This window comes from Eucyclogobius newberryi, unplaced genomic scaffold (assembly GCF_026437365.1).
Source record: "Eucyclogobius newberryi isolate DKJ021-1_F unplaced genomic scaffold, fEucNew1.0.hap1 SCAF_42, whole genome shotgun sequence".
In the NCBI taxonomy this organism is placed as follows: Eukaryota; Metazoa; Chordata; class Actinopteri; order Gobiiformes; family Gobiidae; genus Eucyclogobius; species Eucyclogobius newberryi.
This window is the reverse complement of record NW_027316079.1, coordinates 133,538-152,969: the sequence shown is the minus strand read 5'-3', so window position 1 is coordinate 152,969 and position 19,432 is coordinate 133,538. Positions and strand designations below refer to the sequence as shown.

Genomic DNA, 19,432 nt, shown 5'->3' with positions numbered 1-19,432 from the left:
ACCCTCCCCTCAGCCACATCCACACCCCCTCACCCACACCCACACCCACACCCACACCCCCTCACCCACACCCTCCCCTCAGCCACATCCAAACCTGCATCTCTACAATAAAATCATGGCTCACTCTCAACTTCCTCAAACTGAACAGTGACAAAACAGAGCTCCTCCTCATTGGCACCAAATCCACTCTCAATAAAACTGGTCCCTTTTCACTCAGCATCGACACCTCGACCATCACCCCCTCTACCCTGGTACGCAATCTCGGTGTCATCATGGACCCCACCCTCTCCTTCACTCCCCATGTCAGCCACATCGTCAAGACCTCATAAGGGACCGTCACCTCACTATTGGAGGGTGACGTCATTTCCGGTGAGTGTGTCGCGTTTTCAGAGCTGTTCGTTCTTAGAGCCTTTTACCGATTAATCCACGAATTATACACACTATTTACGCATCATATACACGAAAGTGAACGTTTGATTTCTCCGCAAACAATCCGGAGCCTCAAGCCGCTCGCTTTTCAGTATTTCGTGGATTAAAAAGCCCTCCTCACTCTCTAGCTCCAGCCTGAACTAGCCTAGCGTAGCCTAGCCGCTAGCGTCATGGCTGAATCTACCTTTACCTGTTTGAGCTGTCATATGTCGAGTCAGAACCCTGGCTCCTTCTCTGATGATAGGTGCGTGAAGTGCAGTGTAGTGGTAGTTTTGGAGGCCAGGGTTACGGAGTTAGAAGCGCGGATCCGCTGTTTAGAGGAGCTTAAGTCCAGTTATAGTTCGGTTTTAGCGCGAGGGCTACCGTACCGCGCTGCAGGGCGTAGCATTAGCAGTAGCAGTAGCAGTAAGACCGAGCTCAGCCCCTCAGCGTCTCCCGTGCAGCCGGGACTAGACCAGAGACAGAATAGGGACCAATTTGTGACAGTTCGGAGGGGACAAGGCGCTAAACGCCGAACCTCAGAGCGCCGTGAGCTTCACGTCTATAATAGGTTTTCTCCCCTCAGCGATCACACGCCCGCTGAACACACGAGAGAAACTCTTGTAATCGGGAGTTCTATTGTTAGAGACGTGAAGCTGCCAGCTGCTAGCGTTAGGTGTTACCCAGGGGCCAGAATGGGTGACATCGAAGGAAACCTTAGGATCTTAAAGCGGAGTAGGACCCGTTTCCGGCGAGTCGTGGTTCACGCAGGCGGTAACGACGCCCGGCGGAGACAATCAGAGGTGCTCAAAGTTCAAGTAGCCGCGGTGTGTGACCTAGCGAAGTCGATGTCAGACACTGTAATATTTTCTGGTCCCCTGCCCAATCGGATCAATGCTGAATTGTACAGCCATCTCTCAGCATCAACAGCTGGTTATCTAGATGGTGCCCTCAAAACAACGTAGTCTTTGTTGATAACTGGAGTGCGTTTTGGGGAAAGCCCGGGCTCATACGCAGGGATGGCATCCATCCGACTTCGGAGGGTACATCCCTATTAGTTCGGAATTTGACCGATAGTCTTAGTCGTGTTAAGTGACCATCTAGGGATGAGCCCCGGGCGCAGAGCAGCAGTGTAAGACGCTCCTCTGTCGCTGAACTCCTGCCCGCTCTGTCACATGTGAAGTGTTCAGATTCAAGACAGATAGAGACTGTGTGTGTCCCTCGTGTCCCTCGTGTCCCTCGTGTCCCTCGTACAAATAATGCCAAAAAGTCACATCTCAGAAAAAATATTTCAGGCTCAGACCAAATAACTTAAGGAAAATAACAATCACAAATGACACAAATACACAAATGAATAAACACGTAAAATGTGGACTGCTAAACATTAGAGCAATTTCCTCCAAATCGCTCTTAGTTAATGAATTAATTAGTGACTATAACATAGATCTTCAGCTCCAACTGAAACGTGGCTTCAACAAGACGACTACGTCAGACTAAATGAGTCCACCCCACCCACCCATGTTAACCCCACCCACCCATGTAAACCCCACCCACCCATGTTAACCCCACCCACCCATGTTAACCCCACCCACCCATGTAAACCCCACCCACCCATGTTAACCCCACCCACCCATGTTAACCCCACCCATGTTACCTGTCACACCTCCAGGAGCACAGGCCGAGGTGGTGGTGTGGCAGTGATCTCACACTCAAGCCTACTCATGAGCCCTAAAACTAACAATGCATTTCACTCATTTGAAAGCCTTATGCTGTCGATCACATGTCCAAATATGAAAAACCAAAAAGGAGTTTTGTTCATAGTTATCTACCGACCTCCTGGTCCCTACTCAGAGTTTTTAACAGAGTTTTCTGACTTTATATCAAACTTAGTGTTAGCCTGGGATAAAATAGTTATAGTTGGAGACTTTAATATCCACGTGAACATGAGTGATGACTCTCTCAGTAATGCCTTCAGCGCCTTGTTAGACAGCATTGGTTTCACTCAGAATGTAAATAAAGCGACTCACACTCACAAGAACACTCTGGATCTTGTCCTAACGTATGGAACAGAGATTAGTGACCTCATTGTCCTCCCTCAAAACCCTATATTGTCAGATCATTTCATAATTACCTTTCAGTTTATTCTTAAAGATCATCCAGTCCCACAAAATAAAATTATAATGAAAAGGACAATATCTGAAAAATCTATCTCAAAATTCAAAGAAATAATAGAGCCAATATTCAGTGACATGTCATGTGATCGTGTCATGTGATCATGTCATGTGATCACGTCATGTGATCACGTCATGTGATCACGTCATGTGATCGTGTCATGTGATCATGTCATGTGATCATGTCATGTGATCACGTCATGTGATCACGTCATGTGATCACGTCATGTGATCACGTCATGTGATCATGTCATGTGATCATGTCATGTGATCACGTCATGTGATCATGTCATGTGATCCTGCTGAGAACAGCTTTAGTCCCAGTTTAAGTGATCAATGTGTCGACTTGACCATGAATTCTCTGAAGTCTGCTCTTGACGTTGTCGCGCCGTTAAAACAGAAGGTCATTAGGCCAAAGCGCGCCTCCCCATGGTACAACCAAGAACTGCGTTCACATAAACAAAGAGTTAGAAAGTTAGAGGGATTATTTCGTCGCTCTCACACAGAAGAATCCCTAAAAGCATGGAAAAGTTGCCTGCTGTCCTATAAGCAGGCTCTGCGTAAGGCCCAAACCAGATATTATTCAAATCTAATAGAAGTCAACTAAAGTAACACTAAATTCCTTTTCAGCACTGTAGCTAGGCTAACAAACTGTCACAGTGCAGTAGAGCCCTCAATCCCAGCTACACTTAGCTCTGATGATTTCCTCCTATTTTTTAATAATAAAATAAAAACAATCAGAGATAAATTAGATGAAATTACCCCCGTTATTAGCCCTGAACTAGCCCAAGCTGTAAATCTAACGTCCCATATAAATCCAGCTGTAAACTTAGAAAGGTTCACTGTTGATCAAGAGAGAGAACTTCAGCCATTATGTCCTCTAAAAGCTCAACTTGTGTCCTAGACCCCATTCCAAGCTCCTCAAAGACATTCTCCCCCTAATTATAGACCCTATTCTTAATATAATAAATACTTCACTCCAAAGTGGCTATGTTCCACAGTCCTTCAAACATGCAGTCATTAAACCTCTTCTGAAAAAGACTCATCTAGATCCCGACCTATTGTTAAACTACAGACCTATTTCAAATCTTCCCTTCGTCTCTAAAATCCTTGAAAAAGTTGTAGTAAAACAGCTTTGTCGCCACCTGCAGGACAATAACTTATTTGAAGTTTTCCAGTCAGGGTTCAGAGCCCACCACAGCACTGAAACTGCACTAGTTAAAGTCACAAATGATTTGTTATTAGCCGCTGACGATGGACTGGTCTCAATCCTGGTTCTGTTGGACCTCAGCGCAGCGTTTGACCATCGACCACAACATTCTACTGCAGAGGTTAGAATGTGATGTAGGTGTTGGAGGAACAGCCCTCAGCTGGTTTAAATCCTATCTATCTGATAGGTTCCAATTTGTTAATGTAAACCAGAGCTCCTCACCAAGCTCTAAAGTAATTTACGGTGTGCCACAGGGTTCGGTACTCGGTCCAATTCTGTTTACTCTTTATATGCTGCCATTAGGCAACATTATCAGGTCACATGGCATTAACTTCCACTGCTCTGCAGACGACACTCAGCTGTATTTATCAATGAAACCTGATCAGAGCGATCAAGTAGACAGACTTAGTACTTGTGTGAAGGAGATAAAAACCTGGATGACACTAAACTACCTGCTTCTTAACCCTGAAAAAACCGAGGTCATTGTGCTGGTCCTAAGCATCTACGAGACGCTCTATCTGAGCAGATAGTCACACTGGACAATGTCAGTGTTGCCTCCAGTTCTACTGTAAGAAACCTTGGAGTCTTATTTGACCAGGAGCTCTCATTTAAAGCTCATATAAATCAAGCTTGTAAAACAGCCTATTTCCATTTGCGCAACAAGAGCCAAAATCAGAAGAATCCTGCCTAAAAGTGATGGGAGGCGGCCTCTAACAGGAGGGCGGGGCTGTGGTGTGATGGGAGGCGGCCACTAACAGGAGGGCGGGGCTGTAGTGTGATGGGAGGCGGCCTCTAACAGGAGGGCAGGGCTGTGTGTGTTGGGAGGCGGCCTCTAACAGGAGGGCAAGGCTGTGGTGTGATTGGAGGCGGCCTCTAACAGGAGGGCGGGGCTGTGGTGTGATGGGAGGCGGCCTCTAACAGGAGGGCAGGGCTGTGTGTGTTGGGAGGCGGCCTCTAACAGGAGGGCAAGGCTGTGGTGTGATTGGAGGCGGCCTCTAACAGGAGGGCGGGGCTGTGGTGTGATGGGAGGCGGCCTCTAACAGGAGGGCGGGGCTGTGGTGTGATGGGAGGCGGCCTCTAACAGGAGGGCGGGGCTGTAGTGTGATGGGAGGCGGCCTCTAACAGGAGGGCGGGGCTGTGGTGTGATTGGAGGCGGCCTCTAACAGGAGGGCGGGGCTGTGGTGTGATGGGAGGCGGCCTCTAACAGGAGGGCGGGGCTGTAGTGTGATGGGAGGCGGCCTCTAACAGGAGGGCGGGGCTGTAGTGTGATGGGAGGCGGCCTCTAACAGGAGGGCGGGGCTGTGGTGTGATGGGAGGCGGCCTCTAACAGGAGGGCGGGGCTGTAGTGTGATGGGAGGCGGCCTCTAACAGGAGGGCGGGGCTGTAGTGTGATGGAGGCGGCCTCTAACAGGAGGGCGGGGCTGTGGTGTGATGGGAGGCGGCCTCTAACAGGAGGGCGGGGCTGTAGTGTGATGGGAGGCGGCCTCTAACAGGAGGGCGGGGCTGTGGTGTGATGGGAGGCGGCCTCTAACAGGAGGGCGGGGCTGTGGTGTGATGGGAGGCGGCCTCTAACAGGAGGGCGGGGCTGTAGTGTGATGGGAGGCGGCGTCTATCAGGAGGGCGGGGCTGTGGTGTGATGGGAGGCGGCCTCTAACAGGAGGGCGGGGCTGTAGTGTGATGGGAGGCGGTCTCTATCAGGAGGGCGGGGCTGTAGTGTGATGGGAGGCGGCCTCTAACAGGAGGGCGGGGCTGTGTGTGATGGGAGGAGGGCGGGGCTGTGTTTGATGGGGGCGGCCTCTAACAGGAGGGCGGGGCTGTAGTGTGATGGGAGGCGGCCTCTAACAGGAGGGCGGGGCTGTAGTGTGATGGGAGGCGGCCTCTAACAGGAGGGCGGGGCTGTAGTGTGATGGGAGGCGGCCTCTAACAGGAGGGCGGGGCTGTAGTGTGATGGGAGGCGGCCTCTAACAGGAGGGCGGGGCTGTAGTGTGCGCATGTGCATTTTAAAGAAAGGGACTAACAGAGGCTTTAGTTCTCAACTCGGCAAAAAAATCCTCCAATTCCTTGAAGGCATCTGCACCAACGCTCACACCACGCCCACATGATGGAGGAGGGAGGAGCTTCAGCACTAGGACCGTGGTCAGTCACGTGACAGACGCTCACCCAAACGTGTCAAGGTAAAAACAAAAAACTCAACCGGGAAAAGTACAGAAGTCGACCTGTTTGAGTGACATGGCCTGGAAGTGACCCTGCTGGACTGACACGTGTACTGCAGCTACATGAAAGCACAAGGACATTATACGTGTGTTCAGTGTTTGTGACGCCCTCCTGAGGCCCACAACCATAGGTTTCCTGTGTGCAACGGTGAACGAGTCCCAACATCTGGTCACCGGGTTCACTCCTGCTGCTGTGGCAAACATGGAGGATGAAGGCCCTCAGGAGCTTCTGGTCCATGAGTCCAGTGAGACTTAAAACTGTGTGCTTTATTTTATGTTATGTAATGACTTAGATATGAAGCAATATACAACACATTTGACGTACGTCCCCTTCAAAAACCCTCCCTGAAGTTTTACCTTTGAGGTGAAGGAGACGAACAGCTGCTCCTCCACTTCCTCCAGACTGGGCCTCATGACGGCGTAGGACGGATCCTGCTCCAGCTCCAGGTCCGAGGTCACTTTTGAAGCACCACGCCTCCTCTTCCTCTGTGGTTTCTTCTGCTCACCGGGCGTCTGATCGGGCCGCGTCTGATCGGGCCTCGTCTGATCGGGCCTCGTCTGATCGGGCCTCGTCTGATCGGGCCTCGTCTGATCGGGCCTCGTCTGATCGGGCCTCGTCTGATCGGGCCGCGTCTGATCGGGCCGCGTCTGATCGGGCCTCGTCTGATCGGGCCTCGTCTGATCGGGCCTCGTCTGATCGGGCCTCGTCTGATCGGGCCTCGTCTGATCGGGCCTCGTCTGATCGGGCCTCGTCTGATCGGGCCTCGTCTGATCGGGCCTCGTCTGATCGGGCCTCGTCTCCTCCGTCCCCTCCGTCCCCTCCGTCCCCTCCGTCCCCTCCGGCTTCAGACTCACCGCTGCACTCGTTGCCAGAATCTGCTCAGTCTGTTCTTCCGCCGCCGGGTTCGAAAACTCGTCCCCGATTCCTAAATCTGAATCAGCTCCCGCGAAGAAATGCACCAGCTCTGTGAGGTCGGTAGGCGAGAGTGTATCACCGTCCAGCGAAGAGAACGTGGGCGAGACGGGGAACTGTAGCGCGAGAGGTGAGAGTTCACCTGGAAACGGCAAAGACTGCTCCTGAAAGGCAGAAGCTTCGGGAGGCAGAGATGACGCGCCGCTTCCCGACTGATGGTCGAGCACAGACGGCTCCATCGAAGCGGAAGTGTCAGGTTGAAAGGTGGAGAAAGGCGAGGATAGACACGGCTCCTGCGGCGGTAACACGGTATGCCACTTGAAAACAGACAGGTCTGATTTACCGAAGTCTTTCTCGGGTTCAGAGTCTATTATAGGAGCGTCAGGCGGCTCTAGATCCAACGCTAACGACTCGGGAAAAGCAGGGAGAGATTCTGGAGAGCCGGTTGGAGAAAGGGGCTCGAACCGGAAAGCCGCGCACTCCGGGTCGGACAAAGAAGCAGTGTCGGGCAACACCGAATCCAGCTGCGAGGAAGGGGACACTGCAAACTGAGGCGAAACGGCAGGAAGGACACAAAATGGCGGCGGTGAGGTTTGTAACACTGTCGAGGTTGAATCTGAAGCTGGATTTTGATCAGTCTCATTTTGTTCTTTTAAATCAGAATCTAAATATGAGTTTTCAACTAAACTGTCCTTTGAGAGGTCCAGTTTCGAAGGGGAACGCTCCGTTTTTGACACTGTTGGAGGACAAGTTGCTTCTTTTGGTTTAGGTTTGTGCCATTTTGACTTCTTGCATGATTTTTGTTTCTTTCGAGGTTTTTTAACATTTTGTACTGCACATTCCTGATTAGAAGAGTCTTTAAAAGTTACTGATTGACTTTCCGTTGACAGGCCAGTGCCCACCTTCAGTATGTCCGTTTGCAATGACTCTTGCTTTGATTGATGTATAGATATTTCTTTAGCAAAATTAAAAGTCTGAATATCTGCATTGTTTTCTGGTTTCTTTGTTGCTCTGGAGAACAGTTCATCTGTCGTGTTCCTTAAGGAGAACTCCTTTCCTTGGCGTTCCGTCGCTGCGAGACACTCTTTGGACTCACTCAAACGCGGTTCACAGTCAGTTTCCAGGTTTGGTTCCACTTTTTGTCCTTTTGCTGAATCGGAGTCTTTAGAATTTCCCGCTTCGACTTTTCCTTTTTTTGATTTGGCCGAATGTTGCTTTAAGAACAAACCGAGCGCAGAAAGAGGCAACGGCGCTGGGCGTTTCTGAACCTTTGCGTCAGACGCAGATTCAGACTTTGAAGTGGTCGAAGCTGAAGGTTTGTTCTCTTTAGAAACCTCTGTCCTCGAGTCGTCTTTGACCGACAAAGTGAAAAAAGATGGTTTAGTTTGAGTGTTTTTGGAGCAGATTTTGTCCGTTTGGCCTCTGGTCTCTTTCTCAGAGTCTTTGCTGCTTTGTGAGGTCTGTGGAGCGGACGCTTCGTAGTGGGATAAGTTACACCTCTGCAGAGCCACGTGCGCCTCTCGAATTCGCTCAGAGAACAACTTCTTGGACGGACGAGAGGCATCGCTGCAGGAGGCAAACATGGAAACAGGTAATACAAGGAATTAGAGACATTTTCTAGTATCATGAGCTCATACTGGTGGAACACTTCTAATTTACTGTTGAAGAGACTTAGAGCAAACAAACTAATGTGGTTCAACTGATCGTTTTCTACATCACGGCCTCATATGGACCGACTCTTGAATAAGGGACAAGAACCTCTCTCCAGGTTTAAAATGGTGACGGCATCAGAACATTTTACTTACAAGGACGAGACTTCTCACTCACAGACACAGAACAGCTTTAATCAAACCTTTTGGAAATTCTTCTTATTGACCTCGGCTCTTACCACGTTTGTTCTGTTGGGGCTTTAGATGCAGTCTTGGCGCGTTCTGAGGACGAGGATCTGGTCTGGTCTGTGGATGAGGATCTGGTCTGGTCTGTGGATGAGGATCTGGTCTGGTCTGTGGATGAGGATCTGGTCTGGTCTGTGGATGAGGATCTGGTCTGGTCTGTGGATGAGGATCTGGTCTGGTCTGTGGATGAGGATCTGGTCTGGTCTGTGGATGAGGATCTGGTCTGGTCTGTGGATGAGGATCTGGTCTGGTCTGTGAAGGTGTTTTTGGGAGAGTCTTGTGTTTCTGCTTTGGGCTCTGTGGGTTTGGAACTCTTGGGTTTATGGTTGGCTAGCAGCGACTTCAGGCTCTTCTTCAGCGGGTTCTGTTCTGGCGCCGGTTCTTTAGAGTTCAGTCTGAGCCCTTTTGCTGCGGCGTCGTCTTTCAGGCCTTTGGAGAACGGGTTGTACTCCACTTTGAGCTGTGTGAATCTGGCGTTCTGATATGCCGACACCGCCATGAACTCCGTCTGAGGGAAGGTAAAGGTGAGGACTCCAGCGCCGCCCAGCTTCACGTCTTTGGCCCGCTCTGTCTGGACCACGTGCAGGCGCGGCAGGTAGCGCTGGTTCAGGTGCAGCACCGCGTTTCCGCCCTGGTCCTCGCCGTCGCTCGTCAGTTTGAGGCGGTAAAATGACACCGGGCTTTGCATCCAGTGCTGGCCTGAGGCGGGCGACTCGGGGTGAGCGAAGCCCGGCGTTTTCACCTGATTCTCGGCTCGACCGCAAACCTGCCAGCCACGCCCGACCCAGCGGTACCTGTGGGAGAGCGGGACAAAAATGAGACACTCGAGTCAGACGATTCAGGCGATTTTAATCCTAAAGCCTCATACATAATTGACTTGGTAAAATTATATGCTGTAAAAGTATCAAATAATAATTTCTATGACCTATTAAACATGTTTTATTAATGAATTGCATCATCTTAAACAATAGTCTACATATAGAAAAGTGTTAAGATTAAGATTCGTCTGCTTTTGGTTTATTGGTGGCATAAAGTAAGTTTAAATATTAACGTTAATCAAGATTTTTTTTGTAGCCATCTATCACACTTATGATTGCAACAGGCGTACGATTCTTTTCAAATCGTCTTTAATCTGCTCATTTTTAACCGTTTTAGTTATAGACGATTTACTCAATATGATCCTGTCTGGACACATCTTGCACCTGCAGCTGTACCTGTGGGCGTCGGCCGGCTGCACGTCCATCAGCAGACAGTACTTCTTGTGTGGACTGAGGCCGGCGAGGCGGAAGCGGCAGGACGGGAACATGCGACTGCCCTGTTTGGTCACAATCATCTCCGTGCGGCAGCGGTAGAACTCGTTCCACATGCTGTTGTTGTCCAGAGTCACCCGGACGCCCCGCTGCACGCAGTCTGGGGGCAGGTTCTCCTCTGGCCGGGGCTCTTCCTGAGGTTGAGGGTCAGTTTTCCCTCTGTCCTCGCCTCGCCTGTGCCCTCCAGCAGAGGGCGCCAGGCCGGACGTTTCTTCCTGAAGCAGCACCATCTCTCTGTGCTGTGTCTGAGCCATGGGCAGGACTTAGACATCTACAGCCCCCGAAGGCCCCAAGGGTCCTGGGTCCGGTGCGACAGACTCCTGCAACACAAGAGGAGCAGGTGAAGGCGGGAGGTCAGCCAGAGTCTGGTTAATGAACATAAATAATGTATATCAGGCTGAGCAAAAGAACATGTCTGTTTGCCGTAACCCGACCGACCCGCTATGAAACTAGCCGACTGAAAGAAAAAAAAAAAAGAAAAAAAAAATCAGCATTTTGTTGAAAATACGTCAAAATCTTTTGTCAATTATTTCGCTGACTCACCGACCGGTCTTTCCTGAACCACCGTGTCGAATATTTATATCACGCTGGTAAACCTGACTTTCATCCCAAAGGACCGATAACGCACCGCGCAGCACATGTGCGTCATCATTTTCAGTCCTCCACATGCGTCTGTTACAAAACAGATCACGCGTAGGAGTCGTCTTCTTGCCTTTTACAAGTTAGTCTGCTTTTGTCGGCGCCACTGACATGTCCATAGTAATGCCAGGCTCTGTCAGGGTGTGAAATTTGACTTACGCAAATGCATTCTGGGATTGAAACACGCCCAGCAGCGTCATCACAACAAACATGGCGGCACCCGGCATGTTCCCCCCGCTTAGCTACCAAAATAATGGATAACGACGTACAAAAGGTCCATTGAAATGTCTTAAAATCATGAGATTTAGGTTCATGATCGGGTTGATAGAGACATTTTCCGTCATTGACTGTTGAAGCCTGACCCCTGGACTGTTGAAGCCTGACCCCTGGACTGTTGAAGCCTGACCCCTGGACTGTTGAAGCCTCTGACCCCTGGACTGTTGAAGCCTGACCCCTGGACTGTTGAAGCCTGACCCCTGGACTGTTGAAGCCTGTGTGTGTGTATGTATGTATGTATGTATGTGTGTGTGTATGTATGTGTGTGTGTGTGTGTGTATGTGTGTGTGTATGTATGTGTGTGTGTGTGTGTGTATGTGTGTGTGTGTGTGTGTGTGTATATATATATATATATATATATATATATATATATATATATACATACACATATATATATATATATGTATATATACACACACACACACACACACATACCCAGACTTCCTTCTCCCCAGACACTTCCTCCAACTCCTCCGGGGGGATCCCGAGGCGTTCCCAGGCCAGCCGAGAGACATAGTCTCTCCAGCGTGTCCTGGATCTTCCCCGGGGCCTCTTCCCAGTGGGACATGCCCGGAACATCTCCTGAGGGAGGGGCCCAGAAGGCTCCGGAACAGATGCCTGAGCCACCTCAGCTGGAGGAGCAGCGGCTCTACTCCGAGCTCCCCCCGTGTGGCCGAGCTCCTCACCTTATCTCTAAGGGAGCGCCCAGCCACCCGGCGAAGGAAACTCATTTCGACCGCTTGTATCTGCGATCTTGTTCTTTCGGTCACTACCCAAAGCTCATGACCATAGGTGAGGTCAGAACGTAGACCGACCGGTAAATTGAGAGCTTTGCCTTTCGGCTCAGCTCCCTCCTTACCACAACGGTCCGATGCAGCGACTGCATCACTGCAGCCGCTGCACCGATCCAACTGTCGATCTCACGCTCCATCCTTCACTCACTCGTGAACAAGATCCTGAGATACTTGAACTCCTCCACTTGGGGCAAAGACCCCCCACCCACCTGAAGAGGGCAAGACACCTTTTTCCAGTTGAGAACCATGACCTCTGATTTGGAGCTGATTCTCATCCCAGACGCTTCACACTCGGCTCAAACCGTCCCAGTGCAGCTGCAGGTCCGGGTTTGATGGAGCCATCAGGACAACATCGTCTGCAAACAGCAGAGATGAGATCCTGTGGTCCCCAAACCGGACACTCTCAGGCCCCTGACCGCACCCTCCGACCCCTGACCGCACCCTCCGACCCCTGACCGCACCCTCCGACCCCTGACTGCGCCTAGAGATTCTGTCCATAAAAACTATGAACAGAACCGGTGACAAAGCGCAGCCCTGAAGAGTCCAACATGCACTGGGAACAGGTCTGACTTACTGCCGGCAGTGAACACAGCTCCTGCTCCGGTCATACAGGGACCAGACAGCCCTGAGCAAAGGGCCCCGGACCCCGTACTCCCGGAACAGCCCCCAAAGGACACCCCGAGGGACACGGTCGAAAGCCTTCTCCAGATCCACAAAGCACATGTGGACTGGTTGGGCAAACTCTCATGAACCCTCGAGCACCCGATGGAGGTGTTCCACGACCGGGACGAAAACCTGCTCCTCCTGAATCTAAGGTTCTATCGGTCGGATTCTCCTCTCCAGTACCTTGGAATAGACCTTATGGGAGGCTGAGGAGTGTGATCCCTCTGTAGTTGGCACACACTCTCCGGTCCTCCTTCTTGAAAAGAGGGACCACCACCCCGGTCTGCCAGTCCAGAGGCACGGTCCCCGACCGCCACGTGATGTTGTAGAGACGTGTCAGCCAAGACAGTCCTACAACATCCAGAGATCTCATCCACCCCCGGAGCCACTGAGGAGTTTGCGAACAACCTCAGTGACTTCAGCTTGGGTGATGGATGAGCCAGCCCCTGAGTCCCCGGTCTCGACTTCCTCTGTTCGGAAGACGTGATTGAGGGATTAAGGAGATCCTCAAAGTATTCCTTCCACCGTCCGACGACATCCCCAGTCCAGGTCAGCAGGCCTCTACCCGCACCGTAAACGGTGTTGGTGAGGCACTGCTTCCCCTTTCTGAGGCGCCGGACGGTTTGCCAGAATTTCGTTGGGGCCGACCGATAGTCCTCCTCCATGGCCTCCCCGAACTCCTCCCAGGCCCAGGTTTTTGCCTCTGCGACAGCACGAGCCGCGGCTTGCCTGGCCTGCCGATACCTGCTGATGACCTACAGGTCAGAGTGGCCTGATAGACCTTCTTCTTCAGTCTGACCCTTACTTCCGGTGTCCACCACCGGGTTCGGGGGTTGCCGCCACGACAGGCACCGGAGACCTTGTGACCACAGCTCTGAGCAGCCGCATCAACAATGGAGGTGGAGAACATGGTCCACTCGGACTCAATGTCCCCAACCTCCCCCGGGACATGGGAGGAGCTCTCCTGAAGGTGTGAGTTGCATACCCTACTGACAGAGGGCTCCACAAGATGTTCCCCACAGACCCCCACAATGCACTTGGGTCTGCTAAGTCTGTCCGGCTTCCTCCTCCACCAGAGGATCCAACTCACCACCAGGTGGTGATCGGTTGACAGCTCCGCCCCTCCCTTCACCCGAGTGTCCAAGACACGCGGCCGGAGGTCAGAGGTCAGATGACACAACAACAAAGTCGATCATTGACCTCTGACCTGTGTCCTGGTGCCATGTGCACTGATGGACCTTGTGCTTGAACATGGTGTTCGTTATGGACAATCCGTGGCACAGAAGTCCAATAACTGAACACCGCTCGGGTTCAGATCGGGGAAGCCGTTCTTCCCGATCACCCCTCTCCAGGTGTCACTGTCATCGTCCACGTGGGCGTTGAAGTCCCCCAGTAGAACAACGGAGTCCCCGGTCGGTGCACTGTCCAGTACTCCTCCCAATCCTCCCAAGGACTCCAAGAAGGGCGGGTACTCTGCACTGCTGTTCGGCCCGTAGGCCGCCACAACAGTGAGAGACCTGTCCCCCACCCGAAGACGGAGGGACGCAACCCTCTCGTTCACTGGGGTGAACTCCAACACGTGGCGGCTGAGCTGAGGGGCTATAAGCCCACCCGCCCACACACACACCCACCCACCCACACTTTTTTTAAAATCCTGGCACAGGTTTTAAAGTTTTCTTTCCTCAGAAGTCAGCGCTTCACATTGAAGTGTCATCACTGGTGCAGACACTGAACTAAACAGTCAAGGTCATCCTGGAGGTCATCCTGGAGGTCATCCTGGAGGTCATCCTGAAGGTCATCCCGCGGTGGAAGTTTTCTAGCGGTTTTCTCACAATTTGACATTCTCAAAACGGCCAGTAAATATGCAATAAAATGCTTTTTATTTTGAAATTCAAGTCGGTCGGGTTACAGGAAACACTTTAACCATTAAAGGCGTAATGGACACTTTTTATTTTCAGCAGAAGGCTTTTAGATAGAGACCCGTCCTCCCGTATTTTGGACGGGGTATTTTAAAATGTGGACGGCCATATTATTAATAAATCTTAGACAAAAAAAAAAGGGAATATCATCATTAAATCGGGCCGGGAAGCATTTGACAAGAGTCAATAGTCATCGCCATTACTGCGCGCTGATTGGTCGACGAAATTTGTGTGCTTGGCTCTGATTGGCTGCCGAGCCGTGGTCCGGAGAATGCCGAAGCTGCTCGCTTTTTCGCCTGGTCGGCCCAGGTCCCCCGTGCTCATGCCACTCCCCCGTGCCCGTGCCACACCCGCGTGCTCATGCCACGTCCCCGTGCACATGCCACTCCCCCGTGCTCATGCCACTCCCCCGTGCACATGCCACTCCCCCGTGCACATGCCACTCCCCCGTGCACATGCCACTCCCCCGTGCACATGCCACTCCCCCGTGCTCATGCCACTCCCCCGTGCACATGCCACTCCCCCGTGCACATGCCACTCCCCCGTGCACATGCCACTCCCCCGTGCACATGCCACTCCCCCGTGCTCATGCCACTCCCCCGTGCTCATGCCACTCCCCCGTGCTCATGCCACTCCCCCGTGCTCATGCCACTCCCCCGTGCTCATGCCACTCCCCCGTGTGGACTGATACAACGTCTCTCGTCTCCCGTAGATTTTCGTCTCTTCTGAGCTCGAACTGTCTTTCTCCGTCTTCATTTTGTCCCGTCACTGAGGGAACTATATTATGATAGATCAATGCGCTTAGACACAGGGAAACATGGGGACGAGCCACACGAGGCTGAACGAGGCTCTGCGGGTGAACCAGGCTCTGCGGGTGAACCAGGCTCTGCAGGTGCAGTAGGTGAGTTTTATGATTGACACGTGGCAGGACTAATCGGCACGAGAAATAAGACTCAGATTTGGGCCAAAAAAATCGTCCATTCCACCTTTAAGTGTAAACGCAGAGCAGCGACAGGTTTAACTGCAGAACACGGCTGAGTAAGTCTCCTGCGAACGCCGTTGTGACGCTCTAATTTAAGAGTCACGCTGTAAAGTCGCTAACGTTAGCCGCTTCTTATTTAGCTTGTGCAGGTAAAAGATCATCCACAACGCTAAGATAAACCATGTAAGATTGAAATGGATTCATAAACACTGCAGTGTCGCTCAGAGACGTCACAGTTTGCACGAGGGCACCATCTGGTGGCTCAACTGTGCGTTACAACATAGAAGCAAGACGATAAATAAAATGCGCTCTGGCGCGACGCCCTCACTCGGTTAAGTGTTCAGAAGCGGTTAATCTGACTGGACAACACGGATGTGGTCAGTGCTTCAGAACTGCCTTAAAGGACACAAACCACGTGGTCATTTCTCCTGAGACTGGTGTTACAAAGGAGGAGGAGTCTGCAGCAAACGCCACATAAGCTCAGTCGTTTATGCAGAAAAGACACGGCGACATGTAAGACGTCGTGGCTTCGCCGTAAATGCTGCGATGCGTAAACAGCGCACTGAAACGCTCGCTCAGTGCGTGACGCACGCTTTAGATCAGGGGTGTCCAATCTTTTTTCACCAAGGGCCGCATTTTGAAACTTAAAACGGGGCAGAGGGCCACGAACAACTTGACGACGTCGAATTTGTTGAATGACAAAGTGAATCATTCAAAATTTTGCATTTCACGTAATTGCGACGAGCCTTTGCTCGTCGCACGGGGGACCTCCTTGCCCCAAGTGGAGGAGTTCAAGTATCTCGGGGTCTTGTTCACGAGTGAGGGAAGGATGGAGCGTGAGATCGACAGGCGGATCGGTGCAGCGGCTGCAGTGATGCAGTCGCTGCATCGGACCGTTGTGGTAAGGAGGGAGCTGAGCCGAAAGGCAAAGCTCTCTATTTACCGGTCGGTCTACGTTCTGACCTCACCTATGGTCATGAGCTTTGGGTAGTGACCGAAAAGAACAAGATCGCGGATACAAGCGGTCGAAATGAGTTTCCTCCGCCGTGTGGCTGGGCGCTCCCTTAGAGATAAGGTGAGGAGCTCGGCCACACGGGGGGAGCTCGGAGTAGAGCCGCTGCTCCTCCACGTCGAGAGGAGCCAGCTGAGGTGGCTCGGGCATCTGTTCCGGATGCCTCCTGGGCGCCTCCCTCAGGAGGTGTTTCGGGCATGTCCCACCGGGAAGAGGCCCCGGGGAAGACCCAGGACACGCTGGAGAGACTATGTCTCTCGGCTGGCCTGGGAACGCCTCGGGATCCCCCCGGAGGAGTTAGAGGAAGTGTCTGGGGAGAGGGAAGTCTGGGAGTCCCTGCTCAGACTGCTGCCCCCGCGACCCGGCCCCGGATAAAGCGGCAGAAGATGGATGGATGGATGCGATGAGCCTCCACACCTTTAATTAGACCTAGAACATTAATATTCGGTTGGTATAACATCAATATGCCTGAATTTCCCCAATTTCACAGTAAAAAGTACTATTTTTGTTGTTTGGGCCGACATAGCAGGAAGCTGGAGGGCCAACAAAAATTGGTCTGAGGGCCGCATTTGGCCCCCGGGCCCTAGTTTGGACATGCCTGCTTTAGATTCTCCATCTTTGTTCTTCTCCATTATTGACCAACCACTGTTTCATTGTTTATCATTTGTGACGTCATGAATTTAAATGGTCCTGGACTCAGTGTCTCTCAATGTTAAGAACCCAAACCGTCCTGAGCGTCCTCGTTTAGCCTCGTTAGAGAGACATGCTTTGGACTGGAGACTTCTCTTTGGTCATTGTATTGGATGTAAATGTGAATGATCTGATCAGCAATTGTGTTTGTGTCCGCAGAGACAATCTGAGACGTGTTTGTGTCCGCAGAGACAATCTGAGACGTGTTTGTGTCCGCAGAGACAATCTGAGACGTGTTTGTGTCCGCAGAGACAATCTGAGACGTGTGTCCGCAGAGACAATCTGAGACGTGTTTGTGTCCGCAGAGACAATCTGAGACGTGTGTCCGCAGAGACAATCTGAGACGTGTTTGTGTCCGCAGAGACAATCTGAGACGTGTTTGTGTCCGCAGAGACAATCTGAGACGTGTTTGTGTCCGCAGAGACAATCTGAGACGTGTTTGTGTCCGCAGAGACAATCGTGATGTTTGTCTTCTTCCTCTGAGAGTCCACACTTCACTGTGATTGGTCTAATGCTGCAGTCACTAGTGGACGCCTGTTCAATAAGCCCCTCCCTCTTAACGTGGACACTTCCTGTTTCCTAAAGACGAGCTTTGAATTCAAAATATCAAACTCCAGGAGCGAAAAACAATGGACAAAGAACAAAGTGTTTTATGATGAGGATAATCAACCTTCCCTTTTAAAACTGCCACTTTAAGACAGTTTGTACAAAGCTAACGTGTCGCTGCAGCGCTAGCATCAAAGCACAGAACAAATATATAAACTGAAGCTAGAATTACACAGATTTAAATGTGAAGCTGATCCTTAAACCGACACAGACAAAACTGAACCTCAAAATGCAAATGTCCCCTTCACCTGAGGCTGTGGCTCAGCTAACTCCGGCTAACTCTAGCTAACCCCGGCTAACTCCACCTGGCCCGGGACAGAACCGGGCTTAATCACGGTGAATATCGCCGCACACACGTGTCCGTGGTTCAGCCCAGACCCACTACGGCCCCGGGCCCCGGTTCAGACCCCGGACTGGACCAGGCCTCAGCCCAGACCCCAAAACACAAACCTCGGGCTCTTTTTACCTTCCTCTGGGTCGAACTAAGCGCGGGTTTCGACGGAGCGACATGAATCCGTGTTCCGAGCTAAATCCGCGCTTAATCCGTGTGGACTTCGTACGCTCGGTGTTTTTGTCGCTCACGGAGAAAAAGACATGCGGCGGCGCCTCGTTACGTGACGTCAACGCCCTGCTTCCCCCGCGGCCTCCCGCCCTCTGCCTCCCGCCCTCTGCGCAGCTTCCTCCCGCCGCCATTTTGACCAGCGCCACCTGGTTCAAACAGAGCTCCAGAACCCGCTCAGAACCGGGTGAAAGTCCTCTGTGTGCGGGGAGAGGAGCTGAAGGAGCCGGGGAGAGGAGCTGAAGGAGCCGGGGAGAGGAGCTGAAGGAGCCGGGGAGAGGAGCTGAAGGAGCCGGGGAGAGGAGCTGAAGGAGCCGGGGAGAGGAGCTGAAGGAGCCGGGGAGAGGAGCTGAAGGAGCCGCGGAGAGGAGCTGAAGGAGCCGCGGAGAGGAGCTGAAGGAGCCGGGGAGAGGAGCTGAAGGAGCCGCGGAGAGGAGCTGAAGGAGCCGGGGAGAGGAGCTGAAGGAGCCGGGGAGAGGAGCTGAAGGAGCCGCGGAGAGGAGCTGAAGGAGCCGCGGGAGAGGAGCTGAAGGAGCCGCGGAGAGGAGCTGAAGGAGCCGCGGGAAGGAGCCGCGGAGAGGAGCTGAAGGAGCCGGGGAGAGGAGCTGAAGGAGCCGCGGAGAGGAGCTGAAGGAGCCGGGGAGAGGAGCTGAAGGAGCCGCGGAGAGGAGCTGAAGGAGCCGGGGAGAGGAGCTGAAGGAGCCGCGGAGAGGAGCTGAAGGAGCCGCGGGAAGGAGCCGCGGAGAGGAGCTGAAGGAGCCGGGGAGAGGAGCTGAAGGAGCCGCGGAGAGGAGCTGAAGGAGCCGGGGAGAGGAGCTGAAGGAGCCGCGGAGAGGAGCTGAAGGAGCCGCGGGAAGGAGCCGCGGAGAGGAGCTGAAGGAGCCGGGGAGAGGAGCTGAAGGAGCCGCGGAGAGGAGCTGAAGGAGCCGGGGAGAGGAGCTGAAGGAGCCGCGGAGAGGAGCTGAAGGAGCCGCGGGAAGGAGCCGCGGAGAGGAGCTGAAGGAGCCGCGGAGAGGAGCTGAAGGAGCCGGGGAGAGGAGCTGAAGGAGCCGGGGAGAGGAGCTGAAGGAGCCGCGGAGAGGAGCTGAAGGAGCCGGGGAGAGGAGCTGAAGGAGCCGGGGAGAGGAGCTGAAGGAGCCGCGGAGAGGAGCTGAAGGAGCCGCGGAGAGGAG

General features: G+C 52.6%; 1 protein-coding gene across 1 annotated transcript in view; it reads right to left on the bottom strand.

Annotated features, from left to right (window-relative positions):
- The window catches only part of mgaa (MAX dimerization protein MGA a), a 55,025-nt gene extending 36,697 nt beyond the window's left edge, over positions 1-18,328 (bottom strand). The window contains exons 1-4 of the mRNA XM_072464241.1: positions 18,168-18,328; positions 10,025-10,440; positions 8,804-9,604; positions 6,360-8,481 (exon numbers count right to left, since the gene is read on the bottom strand). Of these exons, the coding sequence (XP_072320342.1) occupies positions 6,360-8,481; positions 8,804-9,604; positions 10,025-10,374 (3,273 nt within the window). The 5' untranslated portion in view covers positions 10,375-10,440; positions 18,168-18,328. The remainder of the gene's footprint in view (positions 1-6,359; positions 8,482-8,803; positions 9,605-10,024; positions 10,441-18,167) is intronic.
- Positions 18,329-19,432: the final 1,104 nt, after the last annotated feature.